The sequence below is a fragment of the Lactuca sativa genome, chromosome 1, assembly GCF_002870075.4.
Source record: "Lactuca sativa cultivar Salinas chromosome 1, Lsat_Salinas_v11, whole genome shotgun sequence".
Lineage (NCBI taxonomy): Eukaryota > Viridiplantae > Streptophyta > Magnoliopsida > Asterales > Asteraceae > Lactuca > Lactuca sativa.
Genome location: NC_056623.2, coordinates 168,064,117 through 168,086,109, shown reverse-complemented (window position 1 = coordinate 168,086,109; position 21,993 = coordinate 168,064,117). Strand labels below are relative to the sequence as shown.

The window sequence follows — 21,993 nt, the reverse complement described above, 5'->3', positions numbered from 1 at the left end:
GCACTTCCCAAGTGTTAGAGCCGAGTCCTGGTGCACTAGAAGGATCTGAGAAGAAGAGATTTCGGCTAGAAAGTACTGCCCCGCAGAGCCCGGTTCCTAGCCAAACCTCCCGGTAAGTAAGTTATGCTTACCCTACTTTAAGTATAGCTTATGTTTAAGTTCAATATCGTTATTATGAACTTATAAACAATATATATATATTAAAATATAATATAAAAAGTGTTATTATAATATCTTTTAACTACTTGCGGTACGGAATCTAGTTTGAAGGGTTGCATAAGGTTGTTGGATTTCAGAAGTGCTATAATGCCAAAATGGTCCTGCCCTCTGTTGTTTTGTGTTTGGCCCCTGTCTGTACATAGTGGTTGAAAAGTATTATTTAGCACTTATAAAACAATATCGCTTGTAAATAATCTATATAAGTATTCGACTAAGATCTAGCAGTAATGATACTAGGTTTCGTTGAAAGAAAATAGAATTGTTAGAAGCGAAGCGTTGTCCAAGTTTGGAATCATCACTTTAAAACCTTGTGAGCCTAGCACCCCAAATGTGATGCCTCAAATGCTTCACACAACACCACCAATACTTGGAATATCTTCAAAGAAGATTGATATGCACCAAAATCAGCTAGCCCTCACTAGAATCACTTAAGTGCCGATTTTACAAGGACGAGGCTTCTTTATATAGTGTGCATATTAAGGTTACACCATGTAGCTCATTCTTTTCCATATTCTTCATGATCCATGGGTTTTAACCTCCATAGACTATCCATGGGTAACCACATGGGTTTAGCCCATCATGAAGAACTATGGATCATAATCCCACTACATAAGAATGAATGATTTACCAAATCAATCCCCATTTATTCGATTAGTCTCTTTTGATCACAAAATTAATTTCAAACTAACTCTTGATTAATACTAATTAAATAATTCATATTAATATATTAGAACTTATAATATATTAATAAACCATAAAATATCTTCTTCTCACAAAAGTCTATCAAAATGTTCCGATGCCATGCAACCCAAATGGACCATGTCAAATCTAGTCTAATACATAACAAATATAGTTATGGACTTAGACACTTTATCCAACATGTCCTTCAAGACTTCTGTAGCTTCAGGATCTTCCACACATCTGAGGTATGGACCTGCCCGGTTCCTAGCCAAACCTCCCGGTAAGTAAGTTATGCTTACCCTACTTTAAGTATAGCTTATGTTTAAGTTCAATGTCGTTATTATGAACTTATAAACAATATATATATATATATATATATATATATATATATATATATATATATATATATATATATATATATATTATAAAATATAATATACAAAGTGTTATTATAATATCTTTTAACTACTCGCGGTACGAAATCTAGTTTGAAGGGCTGCATAAGGTTGTTGGATTTCAGAAGTGCTATAATGTCAAAATGGTCCTGCCCTCTGTTGTTTTGTGTTTGGCCACTGTCTATACATAGTAGTTGAAAAGTATTATTTAACACTTATAAAACAATATCGCTTGTAAATAATCTATATAAGCATTAGACTAAGATCTATCAGTAATGATACTAGGTTTCGTCGAAAGAAAATAGAATTGTTAGAAGCGAAGCGTTGTCCTAGTTTGGAATCATCACTTTAAAAAGTGAGCGTATAGTCCCTTTCATGAACATGATTTTATTATAATTATTAACTAAAGTATTAAATATATGTTAAAAAATTTATGTGTGAGTGCATAGTCCCTTTCATGAACATGATTTTAATACAAGTATTGACTAAAGTATTAAATATAAGTATGTGTGTGAAATATTTGATCTTGCCTGAAGTGCCTGTTAAGAGTATATCTGATAATATATGATGATGTAGGATAGAGAGTAAACCTAAATTAATTAAGAGGAATATTGGGTGGTATCTCCTTATGAGTAAGAGTAAGATATACACAGAGGGTAGAACTTTAAAGTTTGTCACTAATCCGAGAGCATGGATTAGACTTAGTCATTTGTCCTTATTCCGAGAGTATGGAAAGGAGATAGTTATTTTTCATTAATCCGGGAGCATGGATTAGACATAGTCATTTGTCCTTAGTCCGAGAGTATGGAGAGGACATAGTTATTTGTCATTAATCCAGGAGCATGGATTAGACATAGTCATTTGTCCTTAGTCCGAGAGTATGGAGAGGACATAGTTATTTGTCATTAATCTGGGAGCAAGGATTAGACATAGTCAATTGTCCCTAGTCTGAGAGTTTGGAATGGGTATAGTTATTGATCTGGGAGCATGTATTACACATACCTGATCCGGGAGTATGGATTAGGTAAAGATGTTAATTTTAGATCCCATAATATGGATTAGGTAAAGAGGTTAATTTTAGATCCGAAAGTATAGATTAGGTAAAGAGATTAATTTTAGACCCAAAAGTATAGATCGTGTCGTTGAAAGGATCGACGGGGTAGGGTAAAAAATTGCTTATATGAGGTGAAATTGTATACATTGTTAGTTCTAAAACATATATATGTGTATATATATATATATATATATATATATATATATATATATATATAACATTGTAGGATTGAAATCCTTATGTATTCACCAAGTTTCTCATCCTGACCCACTAAGTTTATTTGTATCACAGGTGTCGATATGAAACTACATTACACTGAGAGATTAAAGGAGATGTAGATCACTAGTAAGGTCTGTTTATACTTATGTTTCTGTATTGATGCTGACATCCCAAAGTTTTAATATAAACAAAATACATTTCTTCGGAAATGCTTTTATAATAAGTTTATCATGTTTTTCTGGGAACAAATTCTGCAATATTATTCTTTAAAAATGAATACTCTGATTTTCAAATAAGCACAAATAAAAATTTTAAAATGATTGTGAATTCGAGGATGTCACATATTTTACTGTTGATTTTAGGTTTATAAGGCACCAATTGGAGTTGCTATTCTTTAGCATTTTTGTTGCTAAGAAGAACATGAAGTAGCTTTTATGGGCTGCCAACTACTTAACCAACAAGTGTTAAAACTTTGATGGTTTGTTCATTTAGGAAACCATAAACACAAGGAGGCAGTGGAGATATTGAAAGAATCGTACATAATAGGAACCTAAAAGAGGCTTCACATATATGAACCGATTGATTTTAAAATTTGAGCTAATTTCTAGTATAATACATTGAATTGAATTAGTTGTTACCTTAAGAATATAGATCTGATACCCAAGAGCTGGAAAACTACATAAACTTGCTAACTTTACTTCCATATATATGAACATATATGAACCGATTGTTACCTTAAACACTAAACATTAAACATCTAAAACACCTAAAAATCTATCTATAAGTATATAAGTTAAACATTAAACATTACGTGGGTATTTTGGGTAACGATCGATAGAACACAAGACCGAATAAGTAATCGTGCAAGTGGAAAAAAATGTGACTTTTCATATTCGGTTCGGTCCTTTTGGACCAAATAAGCCCTTATTCGGGTAACCCGGACCGAATAACCTGAAAACCGAATAAGGCTTATATAGATACCCGAAAACTGAATCGAATTGTTTATTCGGGTCTAATTCAGTTCGGTTCGGTTCGGTTTTCGGTTCGGTTCGGTTCGGGTTTTCGGGCCAAATTCTCATCCTTAATTGATAGTATCCCACAATATCATGATATCGGTTACAACATAAAGACAATTTAATGATCTAATAAAAATTAAATAATATTTTGATATTTTATAAAATTAACCCAAAAGCAAACAACCATTTCTGAACTTCTGTTTAAAATAGATGATTTATGAATTTTTTTAAACATTTACCATCCAAGCTTCTATTTTAAATAGGTTTCAAAAAACACACATTCTTCCATTGATACAATATAGTTTGGCCATTTAACATACTTTACATAATACTACACATATAGAATTAAAAAAGAAGGGTAAATGGCATAAAAAACACTCTTTTTACACAGAAACTCGATTTTGACACCGTGTTTTTTTTTTTTGTCAATTTTGACACTGTGTTTTTCAATTTGTTACAATTCTGACCACTTGACCGGTTAACCAGGTTGCATGCTAACGTGACATGATGATGTATCAGTTTTGATGACATGGCATGCTGACATGATATACTGACGTGTCAAAATTGATTTTTTTTCCACAAAAAACACTAAGTTTTCACTTTTTTTCGATTTTGACACTAAGTTTAATTTTTTATTTCAATTTTGACACTATGTTTTTTTTGTTCCAATCGAACGTCATTTATCAAATTTTGATCAATTTTGTCTATTTTTCATTTGAAACCATATAAATATTTTTTTTAATATATTTAAACCGTATAAATATTTTTTTTTTCATTTAAAAACCACAGTTTTGTATAAATACATTTTTTTTACACTCAAACCATATTTTTATGTATAAATATGTATTAGTTATATAAAAATTGTATTTTATATTAAATTTGCAACTTTAAAATGTGTGTGGAGGTTTGGAGGCGTGTAGTCGATCAAAACTCGGATATCAAGTTTACAACCCATCAAATTTTTAGATCTTATTAGAAGCTTATGGTTAGTTTGATTCTCATGATATAACTAATGCTTTGAATGTAAGAAAAAAACACCTTGTATTTAAATAAAAATGTGGTTTTTAAACGAAAATAATGTGTTTATACGGTTTAAAATGTAATAAAAAAAATATATTTATACGGTTTCAAATGGAAAATAGACAAAATTGAACAAAATTTGATAAATGATGTTCGATTGGAACAAAAAAAAACATAGTGTCAAAATTGAAATAAAATATTAAAGTTAGTGTCAAAATCGAAAAACAGTGAAAACTTAGTGTTTTTGTGGAAAAAAAATCAATTTTGACACGTCAGCATATCATGTCATCAAAACTGATACGTCATCATGCCACGTGAGCATGCAACTTGGTTAACCGGTCAAGTGGTCAGAATTGTAACAAACTGGTAAACATAGTGCCAAAATTGACAAAAAAAAAAAAAAAAAAAAAAAAAAAAAACACGATGTCAAAATCTAATTTTTGTGTAAAAAGAGTGTTTTTTGTGCCATTTACCCAAAAAAGAATTGAAAAAGAAAATCAATAAAAGGCATTTTGATGATTTAGCATAATTCATATACCAATTTATTTGATAGAGGTAGCAAAGGAAGTTAAAGTACCTGTACAATTACCATTTACTCCAAATATTGGGATTTTAAAATTGATTCAAATGGGATATCCTTTAGAAATCAAGTTAAGCTCACTTACCATGTGTGCAAAAGGAAACATAAAAACTCAACGGAAATCTAAAAAAAAATTACATGTGAATGGCAATGTATTTTTAGAAACTATTGATCAATGAAATAATTTAAAAATCAATGGAGAAATAGAAAAATCATGTCAATAGCAATGTAATTTAATTGATCAGCTCATTATAGCATTATACTCTAATTTATTCATATTACAACATTATATTTAAAAAAAACTACATATAATAGCAACCCACAGAAATACAAAGCAATTTTTCTGTTATATAAATACCAAAATGATACCTGTTAACAAAATTGTAGGAATAGTCCCTTGTATAACAAAATTACCAGAAATGGTTTTTGTATTAAAACTAGGTGTAAAACTCATGTATCACATGGGTTTATTTAAAAGAAATTAATATAAAAATCAAAATATTTGACAAGTTTGAATTTATAAGAAAAGTGAGAATTGAATTATAAAAATTAAAGTTTTTTTTTTTTTTTGTCTTTTAAATTTAAACAAATAATTTAGATAAATAAATAAACAAATAATTTTGATATGCATTTATTATTAGATTTAAATTATATTTGACATTTAATCAAATAGAAAAACCATAAAATGACAAGTGGAATAAAAATTAATTTAAAATTACCATAAAATTACATGTGGCAAATTGAATGAGAATATGACAAGCGGCAAAAAAAAAAAAAAAAAACCTTCATTTATTAGAGTAGAAATGCATAAATTGCTCATATTTAAATGATAAGATGTACATGTATGCACTTTTGGGTATATACATGCAAGGGCTGCTGTGAAATATTTTTAAAAGAACAAAAAAAAAATAAATAAATAAGAAATTATTTAATGTGATATAATAGTTGTGTGATATAAAATGGAAGTTTTGAAACATAACGATTAACGAACAACATACATACGGAGAATATATTTGAAGAAATCATAATTTTAGCATTGTAGTTGCAACGTAGATTGCTATAATGCAGATATAAAAATACATAAATTAATCCTTATTAGACAGAATGCATAACTGGTCCTGATTTTAAAAATTACGGATATACCTCTATACAAAATTATGGGAATGGTCCATTTATAACAATATTAACAAAAATGGTCATTGTTTAAAAAAATGCATAAATCGACAGGACATTTATGTGATTCAAAGAATACATTGAACTATTTATTTTTTGAGATCCAAAATCTGAGAAATTAGCATTCACCGACTCAGATTAGCATGATATATATATATATATATATATATATATATATATATATATATATATATATATATATATATATATATATATATATATATATATATATATATATATATATAGGTAGAATAACATTGATATAATTACAAATAAATTGAAAATATATTATGAAAAGTTTTACCGGATGTACACACTAGCCCATTTCTTCTTTTAGAGAAAGTCACCAAGCTAAAACATTTATCTTCATGTTTTAGGGGTGATTTTTTAACTAATGGATTTCAAAAATCTTCCCATGCATCTCTCATCAACTCGCCTTCATGTTTCTTCACCACTAAACTCTATTCTACAAAAGCCAATATCACAAACCAAAAAACATTAGAAAGAGAATTTGAGAATTTGAGAATTTTCACAAAAACTAAAAATCAAAGAGAGAGAGAGAGAGAGAGAGAGAGAGAGAGAGAGAGAGAGAGAGAGAGAGAGAGAGAGAGAGAGAGAGAGAGAGAGAGAGAGAGAGAGAGAGAGAGAGAGATCCAATAGAAACAAATAGATCTAAAAAAAATTTAGTAATTAAATAAGGATTTTTGTTTCATTTTCCTATTGTATGCATGCTAAAATTAAATTCAACTCGAAGCAAAAAACCCACAAAATACATAAGTTCCCGTATACTTCGAATGAAGTAATAAACTTGAGCAATAATCATATAAGTTAAAAGCAAGAGTTCCATATTTTATATATAAACAATCAAACAATGAAGAAAGAACTTTATCAATCGAAATGAAATTTCATCATCATAAAAAAGTTTAAAAAACCATCATATTGTATATTCTACAATAATAAATATGATTTATAAAGTGGAGAAATGAAGTTGACAAAGATTACAGAGAAAAAATATCATAAATGTGAAGGAAATCATGCCTACTCCAGAAAATATTTGGTGGAAAAAGAAACTTGCATAGACGATCATCTGACTCATCTTCTTCAGTTTGAGTTTACAGATATCCATAGCATCATACATCATGGTCAACATGTAGAGGTTGAGATCAAGAAGTCATGAAATCATTAAGAAGGAAACCCCCGAAAAAAAGATGAAGATGAGGGTAAGTAAAACCATTAAAAACCGTACCTTAAATTTTCTATTTTCCATAGATTTTATCACTTACACATTTTATCAAACACTTTATATGCATTCATCAAACATTTATTAACCAACACAATTTTTGCACTAATTCAAGTAGTAGACAATGTAAACAGAATGAGAAATTAAATATCCTTCTATCTTTTAATCCTATATATCCTTCTACCCATTTAAATGATGACATGTGTCATATTAGTATCCTAAAATATCATTAAATCTCATTAAATAAACATTAAATGTTACACATGTCACAATTTCATTGGGTAGGATGATATGTAGGAACAAATAGTAGGAGGATATTTAATTTCTCAAAGAGAATTTATAAATTAGCCAATAACATAGGTGTGTACAACAATCACATGATAGATTATGTAAATAGGTTATTGACCATAGCCTTATCAGAGACCAAGAAAAGCAGAGGTCGTAATTAGGAAAATCGATAAAAGTTTAAGAGAAGAAACCTTACATAAAATCGTTTATGGAAACAAGATGACAACCATTTGATGAACAATAATCATTGGACGATGGTTATCTAAGGTTGTCCAGTAAAAGGAGCATAGAAGATAAAAGTAGAGATGTGAAAATTTAAAAGGAAGGTAGTGTATATGGAGGAAGGGGCGAAAATTATTCCTGATTTCAAGGGATACAGATATATCAAGAAGAATAGGAAGTGTATTGAAAAGAAAAGAATTTCAACGGGAAAATAAAAAATGGATTAACATGAAGATGTCATGTGTCAAATATAGAGTGTAGAAAGGTGTCATGTGGCAAATTAAAATTTTATTTATTAGAATAGATAGATTATTTGTTTACATATAAAAGAGAAAAAAAATATTTTAATTTTAATAATTTAATATTTTGTTCATTTTTCTTATAAATTCAAACTTCTCAAATGTTTAAAATTTTGTATTTCATTTTTTTAAATAAATCCATATAATATATGAGTCTTCCTCCTAATATAATTATAAACAAAAAATTATAAACAAAAAGTAAGAAATTTTCTCTAGAAAATATAAATATGGTTGGGGAAAATAGGCGAATGATATTAGGTGTCATTTATATTAAAACCAAATGAGAAAGAAACCCTCATGTGATAACATAGTAATGCCCTTCGACCGAGACACAATAAGTGGGGAAAAAAAAAGTTTGATTTACATTGTACTATGTTACAAAAAAGAAATTGGTCCAATTGCATAACCACAATCACAGAGTTTGTAATTACTTCAAACAAAAACATATTTTGCCATAATAAGATAAAAATATACATATTTGCACAGCGCCGTTTTACTGTTTTCCACTTTTGTGCCAGTTTAAAAACCCTCCAAACTCACGCCAGTGGATCACCGATAGTCATCTCTCTCTCTCTCTCTCTCTCTCTCTCTCTCTCTCTCTCTCTCTCTCTCTCTCTCTCTCTCTCTCTCTCTCTCTCTCTCTCGTGATGACAAACCCGGTTGTCGAGTCATCGGAGGAAGAAGCACTGTGCAGGTCCTACCCATACGCGGCCCTATACTTCGTCCAAAGTCCCACCACCACCGTCTCCCACTACAACCACGATGTAATCTCATTCCATTCACCAGCCACTCAACGCCGACTCACCCTCTCTCATTACTCCTCATCCCGAGGATCCACCAACTCTTTTTTACATGACAAGAAGATCCCTTATGGTCCTCAAGAAAGCCCCGACCATGATGCTGTAGAGAGGGTGGTGGTAAAAATGGGAGAAAAGTGCTCTGTTTTCGTTGGTGGTGACAATGTACATGGTGCTGGTGCTCGTGGCATCAATGGGGAGGAAGATGAGGAGGAATTAGAGAAGGGTTTTCGAAAGAAGATGTGGGATCTTGTATCTTTTTCACACTCTGATTCATGTGTATGGATATTGTTTCAGATAAGCTTGAGGGTTCTAGTGAGCTTTGGAGTTGCTTTGCTTTTCTTCTATCTCATTACTAAGCCTCCTCCTCCCGATATCTCTGTTAAGGTAACCTTTTTTCTTTGGAGTTGCTTTGCTATTTTTCTAATATTCATGAAACAGTTCAAGTCTTACGTTCACATTAATGAAATTTCAAGGATTGAAATCATTGTCACTATTTTTGAAAAATATATCCTTGCTATTGGTGGTTGCGGTTTGCACTAGCAGCATGAAATGTAAAGGGAAAATGAATTATAAAGACAATGAAGTTTTCAAACCGTTCAAAAAACCTCAATTATGTTTTGTTTTTTCAAAAAAACCTAACGAACTTAACATTTTGTTAAAAAACCCCCAACTAACTTACACTTCTCAGTTAGGGTCAACCAGCTAATGAAAGTCAACGAATAACATTGTTTGTGACGTGTAATTAAATATCGGAAAATGACTTGTAAGACCAACGAAGTTTCAAAACTGTTCAAAAATTCCTAATCATGTTTTATTTGTTGAAAAAAAACCCAACAAACTTACGTTTTTGTTTAATTCTCATTAGAGGCAACTAGATTCATTAGGTATACAACTAGTTGGCAAAGGACATGACATTATATTTAATGACATGGAATAAACATATTAGAATTGCCCATTATATATCGATTTAGGCTTGAAGAAGAGAAAAACGAACCTCGTCTGTGTTTAATCTCTTGTAATAGCTATTTCTTCTTCCTCTCAATTGTTGATGTCCAACTTAAGATCTACAAAGAAGATATTTGATGATGCAAACTCTTGTGGATGTAGATATCCTTCTCGGATTTGGACATCTAAAATGGAGGATCATCTAAAGATAATGTTTAGGGCTTGTTCGGACAAATGGGTAAGTGTAATTGAAAGCTTTATCATGTCCATTTTAATAAGTTTTTGTTTTTGAAAGAAACCAAACAAATAGATAGAATATGTACATGATAAAACTTTCAATTACACTTACCCATCTGTTCGAACAAGCCCTGAACTTTTTTCTATGGATGATCCTCCGTTGTAGATGTCCAAATCCTAGACGGACGTCCACATCCACAAGGGTTTTCATCATCAAATATCTTCTTTGTAGACCTTGGTTGGACATCAACGATTGAGAGGAGGAATATGAAGTAGCTATTACAAAAGATCGAACACATACATCGTTCATTTTTTCTCTTCTCCATGCCCTAAAAATCGATATATAAAGGGCAATTCTAATCTGTTTATTCTATGTCATTAAATATAATGTCATATCATTTGCCAACTAGTTGTATACCTAATGAATCGGGTTGCATCTAATGAGAATTGAACAAAAGCGAAAGTTTATTGAGTTTTTTTCAACAAACAAAACATGATTGAGGTTTTTTGAACGGTTTTGAAACTCCGTTGGTCTTACAAGTCATTTTCCGATATTTAAATACACGTTATAAGTCATGTCATTCGTTGACTTTCATTAGTCGGTTGACCCTAAATGAGAAGTGAACGAAAGTGTAAGTTCGTTAGAATTTTTTAGACAAAAGGTTAAGTTCATAGGGTTTTCTTTAACAGAGAAAACATAATTGTGATTTTTGAACGGTTTAAAAACTTGGTTGGGCTTATAAAACATTTTCCCAAAATGTAAATCGAGAAACAACAAAACTCAAATGAATATACTTCGCTTTAATTTGAACTCAAGATTCAACTACAACATTTCCCTCTTCAATTTCTTACTCCGTGTTGTTAACATTCCTTGTATGTGAGTGTAATAGTGTTTGTTTCATGTATGTGAGTGTAGAGTGTTTGTCCATCCCGTAGATGTGAGAGTGTATGTGAATAAATGGGTACTTATAGTACAACTCTTTTTTAAATAGATAATTATAAAAATAAACTTTTGAAAAATATAAAAAAAATGATTAAAAAACAAAATAAACGGTATTTTAATTTCAATTTAATTCAGTCGACAAACTAAACCAAAATTTTGAGAAAAAACTATAATTAATCTTTCTACGAATTAACATATTTTGATAAATCTTATGTGAACGGTCAGAATATTATACTCGAGTTTTAATTTAAATATGAACAACTATTTGTTATGATTTACCTTTTTTTTTTAAGTTTTATATTTATTATTTTGATAGTATTGATAAATTTTATACTCAATTTATATTCTTAATTATATTAAACACACGTTTTCGAAATTTAAGTACAAAGTTTATTGTCAACAGAAGCAACGGACAATTAGTATAACAATTACTCCGTATTTTATTAATTCCAATTATCAAGAAATAGAAAAATCAAAACTTGAAGTTGTTAGTATATTCACTTATTCAATTATAAACCAAGCCCGTATTAAAAGTGAACTACTCCATTATTTTACTTTTTAGATGGTTTTTCCTTTAACAAGTTGATAATGTCTGCGATAATGAATAGGCATGCATGTGGTAAGCTTTAAAATGCATGATTACCCCCAATTTGTTAAATATGACAACAAGCATGGGTTGGTATCTTTATTTTGTAATGATGGAATAAAAAATTATGTACACCAAGTGGTATTACATATTAATTGCAAAAACCCTTCTTCTGTAGGAAGAAGTTTGATTGTGATCATAATCTACAAAACTTCCCATATACAAATAATCATCTCTTTATGAAAACTAAATGGATTCGATTTATGATTTAAGTGTTTGTATGATTGCAGGTAGGAACAGCGAACGAATTTCAGCTAGGGGAAGGGGTAGATAACACTGGCGTTACTACCAAATTCCTCACCTACAATTGCTCAATAAATCTACTAGTAAACATCAAGTCTAGCCTGTATGGTCTTCACATTCATCCCGAGCTTTTAACTTTGTCGTTCAATAATATTCCTATTGTAACCTCATCGGTAAGCTTTCTACTTGACCCATCACTAAAACCCAAACGTTCAATGTTGATCCATAAAAATATTAACTTATCCCGTCTGAATTATTAAGAAAACGCTAGGGAAAAAAATTGAGACGGCAATATAAATAGAAAATTAATAGGTTTATAACAAAAATACCAATGTAAAAAGGGAAAGTCACACCCTCTATATGTCCGACGCCCAACACCCACATACAACCTAGCATGTGAGTAAATCACAAATCATTGGCAATATATTGACCACGTACAACCTACCATGTGAGTAAACCTGGGGGTTTGGGGTTTTCTTTATGAAATTTTGCCGCCGGGTCAACCCGATTTATAGTCTTTTTCTATTTTTATATAGTTTTACTTTCCTGTATAATTCATAAACATATAAAACCAATAATTTGATGTCCATAAAGTTTAAACATTGAAGAAATCGCAAACAGCTCATTGTTTTGGTGTTCGCGCCTTGTATCCAACTATCAAAGCCTTATTAAAACGGCTCAATCCAATTTTAACCAGTTCAATATAAGCGGTCGAACTGCGGTTTAGGGGAAACCCGGCCGGTTCGATCCGATCCGTATTTTTACAAAAAAAAACCGTTCTCAATTGATCCGTCTTCTACTCCGGGTCACGGTCCAACCGGTTGAACCGGCCGGGTCAACCCAGGTTTTAAAACATTGTCGTTAGGTTCTCAACCAAAAGGTCTTTGGCCTAGCGTCAATGAGTGATTCTCTCAAATGAGAGGTCGTAAGTTCACGTCTTATTAAGAGACATAGGTATTGTTTAAGATTAGATTAGGAGTAAGATAATTTTCGGTTTCATAAAAAACTATTAGGTTCCTTTGTTGAGGAAAAACTTTTAAGATCACCAGGAAAGACAATGTACGGTAATTAGGGCATCTCAATTATTTATTTATTTTCCACTTATAACTTTACTTATCAAAACCTTATTTCACAAACATTTTGTAATCGTTTACTTTTTCAAACGTTTTTTCTAAAATTATCAGCTTTTATTCTAATAAATGTTACAAAAAGTCCCTCGTATACTTTGTCGCTTTCTTAAACATACGTCTTATTTTTTTAAAGTAAATTTAGTTAACCTTAACATTTAAATAAAAGAAAACCCGTAATATTTAAATATTACGTGATAATAATGTTTTTTTTTTAATATTTGATATCTATGTCTTTTTGAAAATTTAAAAAATAATCTTTTGAATGAATCAATTTTTTTTTTTGTATATTAATGAAAAATAGTAATATTTATATATTTAAATATAAATATGCTAAATTGATTTATTACTAAATGTAAGAATCATTACAAGGTTCGAATTTATGTGGTTAATGTGACATTAAAAACATTTTTATAACTACTGATAATTAAGGATGTCAAAAAGTCTTGTGGAATCCCGGTCCCGTGAGGGCCCCGTCCCGTTTAGAGATATTTATTTAAAAAATCAGGGATGGAAACGGGACGGGAGCAAGGTTAAACCCCGTTTTAATTTTGGGGCGGGGGTGGAGGTGGGTAGTCCCGTCCCGAAACTCTCATGGGCCCCTGTTAATAAATTATACATATATTAATTTTATAAATATAATAAACAATAATATGATTTTAAGCTTCGAAAATTCAACAAACAAACAAATTTTAAGTTGTTATTATATTGTTTTTAAGATGCCATAGTTTTTTTGTTTTTAACATGAAAATTTTGCTATAAATAATTATTTGTTACAAAAAAAAAGTTTTTTTTAGCCCAAATAACAACTTCTTTTAGCCCAAAAAAGACAGTCCAAAATCAATCGGGGGCATGGCGCGGGGGTAGAAAAGTTGGACATTTTAGGGGCAGAGTCAGGGGCCCATGAGAATGAGGGAATTTCTGGGGCGCGAGCGGGGGATGTGATTCCCGTCCCGTTTGCTCCCATTGACATCCCTACTGGTAAAAATATTTTTCAATTTATAAAATGTTTTAGAAAAGGATAATCTTAAAGATACCCTTATAAGGTAAATATGTACGTACATGTATAATCTTCTCTAATAAATAAAGGTTTTTTTTGCCACATGTCATTTTCTCCTTCATTTTAACACTTGTCATTTTGTGAGAGTATTAGAATTTTTATTTTTCATTTATCATTTTTTAGGGATTCTCATTTTCTTAAAATAAAATTCCATAAAATTGTAAAGGGTTCTATAAGGAAATAAAATTATCCTATTAAATTCATAATAAGTTCTCATAAATACTCCAAACGATTTAATTTCTTTTGCAAATGTTCCAAAAGATTACATTCTATTATGTAAAGTATTACTTTACAAAATATTTCATATTTATATATTGATATTAAATTTTTATTTTTAATAAACCCGTGTAATACACGAGTCTCACACCTTTGTACTATAAGAGAATTTTGAAATAACTACAATTTTGATTTCGTGGGAAAGTTTTGTGCCAATATAACTACAAATTTGGATTTCGTAGCAACAAAGCCCTAATAACTATCATTTGTGTAGCATAATAGGTATGAATTTTGAATCTATAGTAAAGTTTTATACTTATTCATATTTTTGTTGTAGTGGTTGACTTTTCAAATTTTAAACATGATAGAAAGACAAAATTGGCAAAAATCAACCAAATAGTCTAACCTAAATTTAGAGTGTTGATAGTCTGTGTATGGATGTTATAAAAAAAATTAAAACTGAATAATTGAATCAAACCAAATGATGTTTGGTTTATTTGGTTTGGGTTATTTTGTCATTTGGTTAATTCGGTTTGATTAACCGAATAAAATATTTTATTTGCTATAGTTTAAGTTAAATTATTATTATTTTGGTTAAACCGAAAAACTGAATGACCTATTAAATTAATATATGCTTTTATAGTTCACATCTATAAATTAATATTTTTATTTAAATTGATGGATTAGTTATTAAAAAAATATTTTGATAACTCATTATTTAATTATGAATCATTTTAAATTTATAATTGTCGGATATTGTATTAAAAAGCAATAACTAATTAGCCAATTGTCAATTAACATTTGATTATTTATTTTTTGTATTTATACGAGTAAAGCTATATTAATTCACTTCTATAATATTTTTGTTATATAGACACTTAAAGACAACATATTATGAAAGACTAAATATAATATTTTATGTATTATTGTATTTTTTTCATTAGGTAAATGTCTAGTATGTTTCTTTTTTTTACATATGAAATTTTATTCGGTTTAACTTTTAAAACCAACCGAATCAATCGTAACGGAATTAACCAAAAGTGATTAAATTGAATCTTATTTGGTTTGGTTCTGGTTGTTTTAAAATGTAATAAAACCGAAAAAACCGAAAATAAAAAAAAATCCAATAATACCCCTAGTTGATAGGGTATATTTGAAATTGTATATTAAAATATTTTATACATATATTGTGTAAAAGTTATTAACAATTTACGTGATACTAAAACAGAGTTTAAAAGATATTGTTCGATCTTATGAAAATACAACAAGCTAACAAACTGTTTTATAATATTTACCAAAATTTGTTAATACATAGTAAAATTATGAAAAAAATAAAAAGTGGGGTAAACGGATAAATTTATATGACATTGTTGATAATGAAAAAAGAATAGATGTCTTGATCTATATGATGTTTAAAGTAATTCCACCTATATAATAAACATTTTTAAATAAATTAGAAGAAAACAAATACCAATTTATATGGATCAAAACATTATATATTAATCTCCAACATTTTTAACAAATGTTTAACATATTTAATTAAATTCTTCCAAATGTTTATTTACTCGGTGTTGGTATATGTATAGCTGAATTTTTAAAATTTCTCTATGTACTTCTTTTTTGTGTTTTTTTTTATCTTTAACCGATTTTGATTTAACATATTTTATCACTACATGTGAGACCCGTGTAGTATACCGATTGATTTAAAAAAAATTAAACATTAAAATGTAAACATAAAATATTTTTTAATGTAGAACTTTAAAATAAGAAAGGATGAAACGTATTTATTACAAGTTAATCATATATATGATATTTAATACTTTACATATATAAATATATATGATTTTAATTTTAAAAATTGAAAAAAACTAAAACTTGACAATTGGATAATATTTATTTAGAAAATACCACAAAATGACAAGTGTCAAAACTAATAAGAAATTGACATGTGGCAAAAAAAACTTTTATTTATTAAGAAGGACTAGGTGTGAGACCCATGTATTACATGAGTTTATTTAAAAAAAAAAATTAAGTATAATATTTTAACAATTTGAAAATTTTGAATTTATAAGAAAAATGACAATTTTTGAATTATTAAAATTAATGAGACTTTAATGTATTGAATACATTATATATATAAATTCTTTCTATAAATACCTTACATATATATTTTCTCACATATTAAATGTTAAATTTTAATTTAATAAAATGAAAAATATAATAAAATGACAAGTGGAAAATAGAAAATTTAAAAATTCTAAAAAATGACATGTATCTAAATGAAGGAGAAGAGGACATGTGGCAAAAAAAACTTTCATTTATTATAGTAGATTTTTTCATCTGGTAAATGTCTAGTATGTTTCTTTTTTTTACATATGAAATTTTATTCGGTTTAACTTTTAAAACCAACCGAATCAATCGTAACGGATTTAACCAAAAGTGATTAAATTGAATCTTATTTGGTTTGGTTCTGATTGTTTTAAAATGTAATAAAATCGAAAAAACCGAAAATAAAAAAAAAAATCCAATAATAGCCCTAGTTGATAGGGTATATTTGAAATTGTATATTAAAATATTTTATACATATATTGTGTAAAAGTTATTAACAATTTACGTGATACTAAAACAGAGTTTAAAAGATATTGTTCGATCTTATGAAAATACAACAAGATAACAAACTGTTTTATAATATTTACCAAAATTTGTTAATACATAGTAAAATTATGAAAAAAATAAAAAGTGGGGTAAACGGATAAATTTATATGACATTGTTGATAATGAAAAAAGAATAGATGTCTTGATCTATATGATGTTTAAAGTAATTCCACCTATATAATAAACATTTTAAATAAATTAGAAGAAAACAAATACCAATTTATATGGATCAAAACATTATATATTAATCTCCAACATTTTTAACAAATGTTTAACATATTTAATTAAATTCTTCCAAATGTTTATTTACTCGGTGTTGTTATATGTATATCCGAATTTTTAAAATTTCTCTATGTACTTCTTTTTTGTGTTTTTTTTATCTTTAACCGATTTTGATTTAACATATTTTATCACTACGTGTGAGACCCGTGTAGTATACCGATTGATTTAAAAAAAATTAAACATTAAAATGTAAACATAAAATATTTTTTAATGTAGAACTTTAAAATAAGAAAGGATGAAACGTATTTATTACAAGTTAATCATATATATGATATTTAATACTTTACATATATAAATATATATGATTTTAATTTTTAAAATTAATGAGGCTTTAATGTATTGAATACATTATATATATAAATCCTTTCTATAAATACCTTACATATATATATTACTTACATATTAAATATGGAATTTTAATTTAATAAAATGAAAAATACAATAAAATGACAAGTCGAAAATAGAAAATTTAAAAATTCTAGAAAATGACATGTGTCTAAATGAAAGAGAAGAGGATATGTGGCAACAGAAACCTTCATTTATTATGGTAGATTTTGTTTTTTTTTATTTTGTTTTGTTTTTTTGTCTTATTATTATTATTATTATTATTTAAAATTTTGATTTGATTTGATGTCTTTTTAACTTTAACTTTATATTTTTTTCAGACTATAATTATGTTATTTTTTTCGTTTGATGTATCTTTGTGTTACAAAAAATTTACAAACATTTATATGTATGTTTGTGTGTAGGTTTTATTTAACGACTATGAATAAAAAAAAATAACATATAGATAGTCTGAATAAAAAAATAACACAAGGATAATTCAAACGAAGAAATATGTATTTATTAAAAACATTAAAAACAAAACAAAAAAAATTAACAACACACAAAAAAAAAGGAAGAGAAATTATGAGATGCATACAAAAAATCTCTTACTTAAATAGCTCAAACACCTTAAAAAGATGTTTAACATATTTAATTAAATTTGTTAATTTAGTTCATATGTTTACTTAAATAGGGTTGCTAGTCCTTTACGAACATTTTATATTTGATAAAAGAAAATTTTAATATCTTTCTGTTTTTGTTGCTAATTATCCTTCTCTCCTTAAAAAGCAATTACATATGTAATCCATTAATTACTTTTTGGAAATTATTTATTTATTTTATTTTGACACTTATCTTAATCTATTGTGCAAGAAGATTAATAAAAATAAAAGATAACATGATATTTGATTTCTTTCAATACAATTTGTTATGTTGTTGTTCTAAAAATTCTTAAGTAGGTTGGATTAAATTATGATATTATATCAACAACTCAACTCATATCTAGCATAGTATTATATCGGAGACAAAAAATTTAAAAAAAAAATGGATCACTAAAATTGAAGAATATATCATTTTTATGATCAATGATTTACTTTTTATGATCCATAATTCAATTTTAATGAACCATTTTTTTTTCTTTCCGATGTAATACTATGCTCGATTTTATGATTTATATATTTTTTTTTCCAGTTTTCTTAAGGTGCCTTCACAAATGCTCACCGAAAAAAAATCTCAATCGGAACCAGACCCTATATATATATATATATATATATATATATATATATATATATATATATATATATATATATATATATACTAGTTTATAACTCGTGATTATCACTGTTATAAAATTAATTAAACTTTTCTATTAAAAAATCAAAATTATTAATCAATTATTTTAAATAAATTATTACTTAAGAGATATTTTTTAGTTATATAAAATTATAATCGTTGATTTAAATAAATGCGTGGAGTTATATCATTTTATAATTTATATTAATTTTATTTTATTTTTTAATATAATGTTATTAATTTAATATAACTAAAGGAATAAATTTTAAAATTTGAAATTTAAATTAAAAATGAATTATTAATTTAATAAAATTAAATTGAGAAATTTAAAATTTGAAATTTGAAATGAATAATTAATAGGTTGACAAATGGCATGATAAATGATACATAACATTAATGAGGGGTTCTCATTGCATGATATTTGTCAATATGAGATTAAAGCTATTCTTTTATTAGAATAGGGATATATATATATATATATATATATATATATATATATATATATATATATATATATATATATATATATATATATATATATATATATATTAACTTGTATTATTTAATCTTATAAATTAGAAAAATAGACCAAGAAAACCATAAAGTCATAGAAATTATAAAGCTACTGAAACAATTAAATTGTAGTTATGTATGTTTATTTATTTATTTATTTATTTTAACTTTGAACTTCTATTTGGTTTATTAACTTACTTAGTAAGTCTAATCTTTTTTATTTTATATATGTTAGAATTTATTCGTGTTGATTAAGTTGGAGTCTAACTTGTTTATCTATTTCCCTTTGAACGACGAACAAATTTTATGAAAAAAATCTAGCAACAAACTGGAAACATTATCTAATGGATCAGATAATAGTTCATGATGTAAAATAATTATTTCAAGAAACCAATGAAAAATTACTAATATACCCCTGTTCTTTATCCAAAGGAAAGCATTCGCCTTAATATCCTCAATTTTCTCATTCCCCGGACACCATATAAAAGACAATGTGCTCAAAAGAATGGGATGTATAACTTTTCTGTAATTTGTAATATTACTTAAAATGTTTGTGACCCCCAACAAGTCATCAACATTCAATGGATGTAAAAAATTACTATCACGCCAGTTATAAATATTCTTCCAGATTTTATTCAAAAAAGAACACGGTGCAAAAAAGTGGCATTTCAATTACGTTTAAGCACCACAATGCACACGTAAGAGAGTTAACTCCCACACCCGTCTTAAGCAAAGCTTCTTTCGAACGTATCATGTTCACAACATTCTCGACCAAAAAAATTAACTTTTATCGGTAACCAGTTGCTCCAATAATGTATCTAATTATCCTTGGAATACATATTGGATCACCCATTAAGATCACCCATTAAGCTTTGCAATTGTGACATATCCTCAACACTCTTGGTGGTCGTTTCCACTTTAGATGCCAAACATATGTGTGCCCAGTTTTCAAAAATCGACCACTTTGGATGCCTTTCTTATCACTATCAAGCTTTAGTAAAGGCTGGGATTAACACAAATAGTTTTAAGTGAGCTCAAGTCCCTTATCTAGCACCTTAAAGAAGGGGTTTAGACTAAAACAAATAGATTTAAATGAGGTCAACTAGCTTATCTAACATATTGGTTACTGTTGAAAAATCTCAACATCTTTTATTAAACATGTTGATTGGATTAAAATCTCAACTTAAACAACCAATAAACCAAATGCAACCTACCTGTTCTGAACTATACAGGATAATCATGTTTGGCTAAATTTCATTTTCAGGAAACACGAGCACTCTACGCATCAAGTAATGGACCAACATCTTTCTTGTTATACTTGGGAACAACCAACAAACCTATGTATGGTGCAGGAAGAATTATGCAAGACATTTTGGACTCTGGAAAAGGATTATCGTTGGTCGTTCGTTTCAAACTTAGGTCAAGATTTCATGTCGTTGGGAAGCTAATTAGTCCTAATTATCGTCATCGGGTAGAGTGCATTTTAATCCTCAATAAGACTCATGATAAACAACATAAATCTTTAATGTACGATAAGCATTGTAATTTATTATGATTCTTAATACTTATTATATTTCATCCAAATGAAACATGTTTAACACGTGAAAGAATAATTTCAATCAAGCATATGTTGTTAATTATTTTTTGGTGAAGTTGAAATTCTAGTTATTAGAGTCATATTGATTTTGGTAATAGCATATGGTTAGAGTTATGCAATTTCAAATTAGCAAGATAATTTTAGTATTAGCATTTAGCTATGAACCGACAACCACTTGATAATTTCAGTATTAGCATTTAGGAGGATTTTTAATTTCTCATGAAGATCCTCCTATTATTTTTCCTATCATTTTCCTACATATTGTCACAACTAGCAAACTAAGGTTACGAATGATGATCCTGGTACAAGATAATCTCCTTGTGTAATCTTGCAACACTTCATTTAGTGAAATTCAAACTTCAATGCTATTAAGTTCATACCTTCATACATTGTCATCCAAGTCGAAACAACCAAGTATAAGCCCAAAAGTCAACCCAATAAGCCAAATTTAATCATTTTTGGGCCTTAGCCAAAGATTTTCAATCCAAATCCCTTGTTGGCCCAAGACATCCTTATTGGGCCTTATTGGGCCGGTAGCTTCTCTTTTGGCCTTGTTGGGCCGAAAACCCCTCCTTGGGCCCTAATGGGCCGAAAACTTTTATGTAACATTGTTTTGGACCGAAAACTCTTCTAATGGGCCTTTTGGGCCGAAAGCTTCTAGTGGGCCTCTCTTTAGGTCGAAACCACACTTGAGTCTTATTTGGGC

The 21,993-nt window shown here is 28.3% G+C and overlaps 1 protein-coding gene across 1 annotated transcript; it reads left to right on the top strand.

Moving 5' to 3' along the window:
* The first annotated feature begins 8,987 nt into the window (after positions 1 to 8,987).
* Positions 8,988 to 21,313, top strand: LOC111902429 (uncharacterized). The gene is made up of 3 exons (XM_023898257.3): positions 8,988 to 9,590; positions 12,208 to 12,393; positions 20,955 to 21,313. The coding sequence occupies exons 1-3, from the start codon at positions 9,054 to 9,056 to the stop codon at positions 21,243 to 21,245; spliced, it is 1,014 nt and encodes a 337-aa protein (XP_023754025.1). The 5' UTR covers positions 8,988 to 9,053; the 3' UTR covers positions 21,246 to 21,313.
* The last annotated feature ends 680 nt before the right edge of the window (positions 21,314 to 21,993 follow it).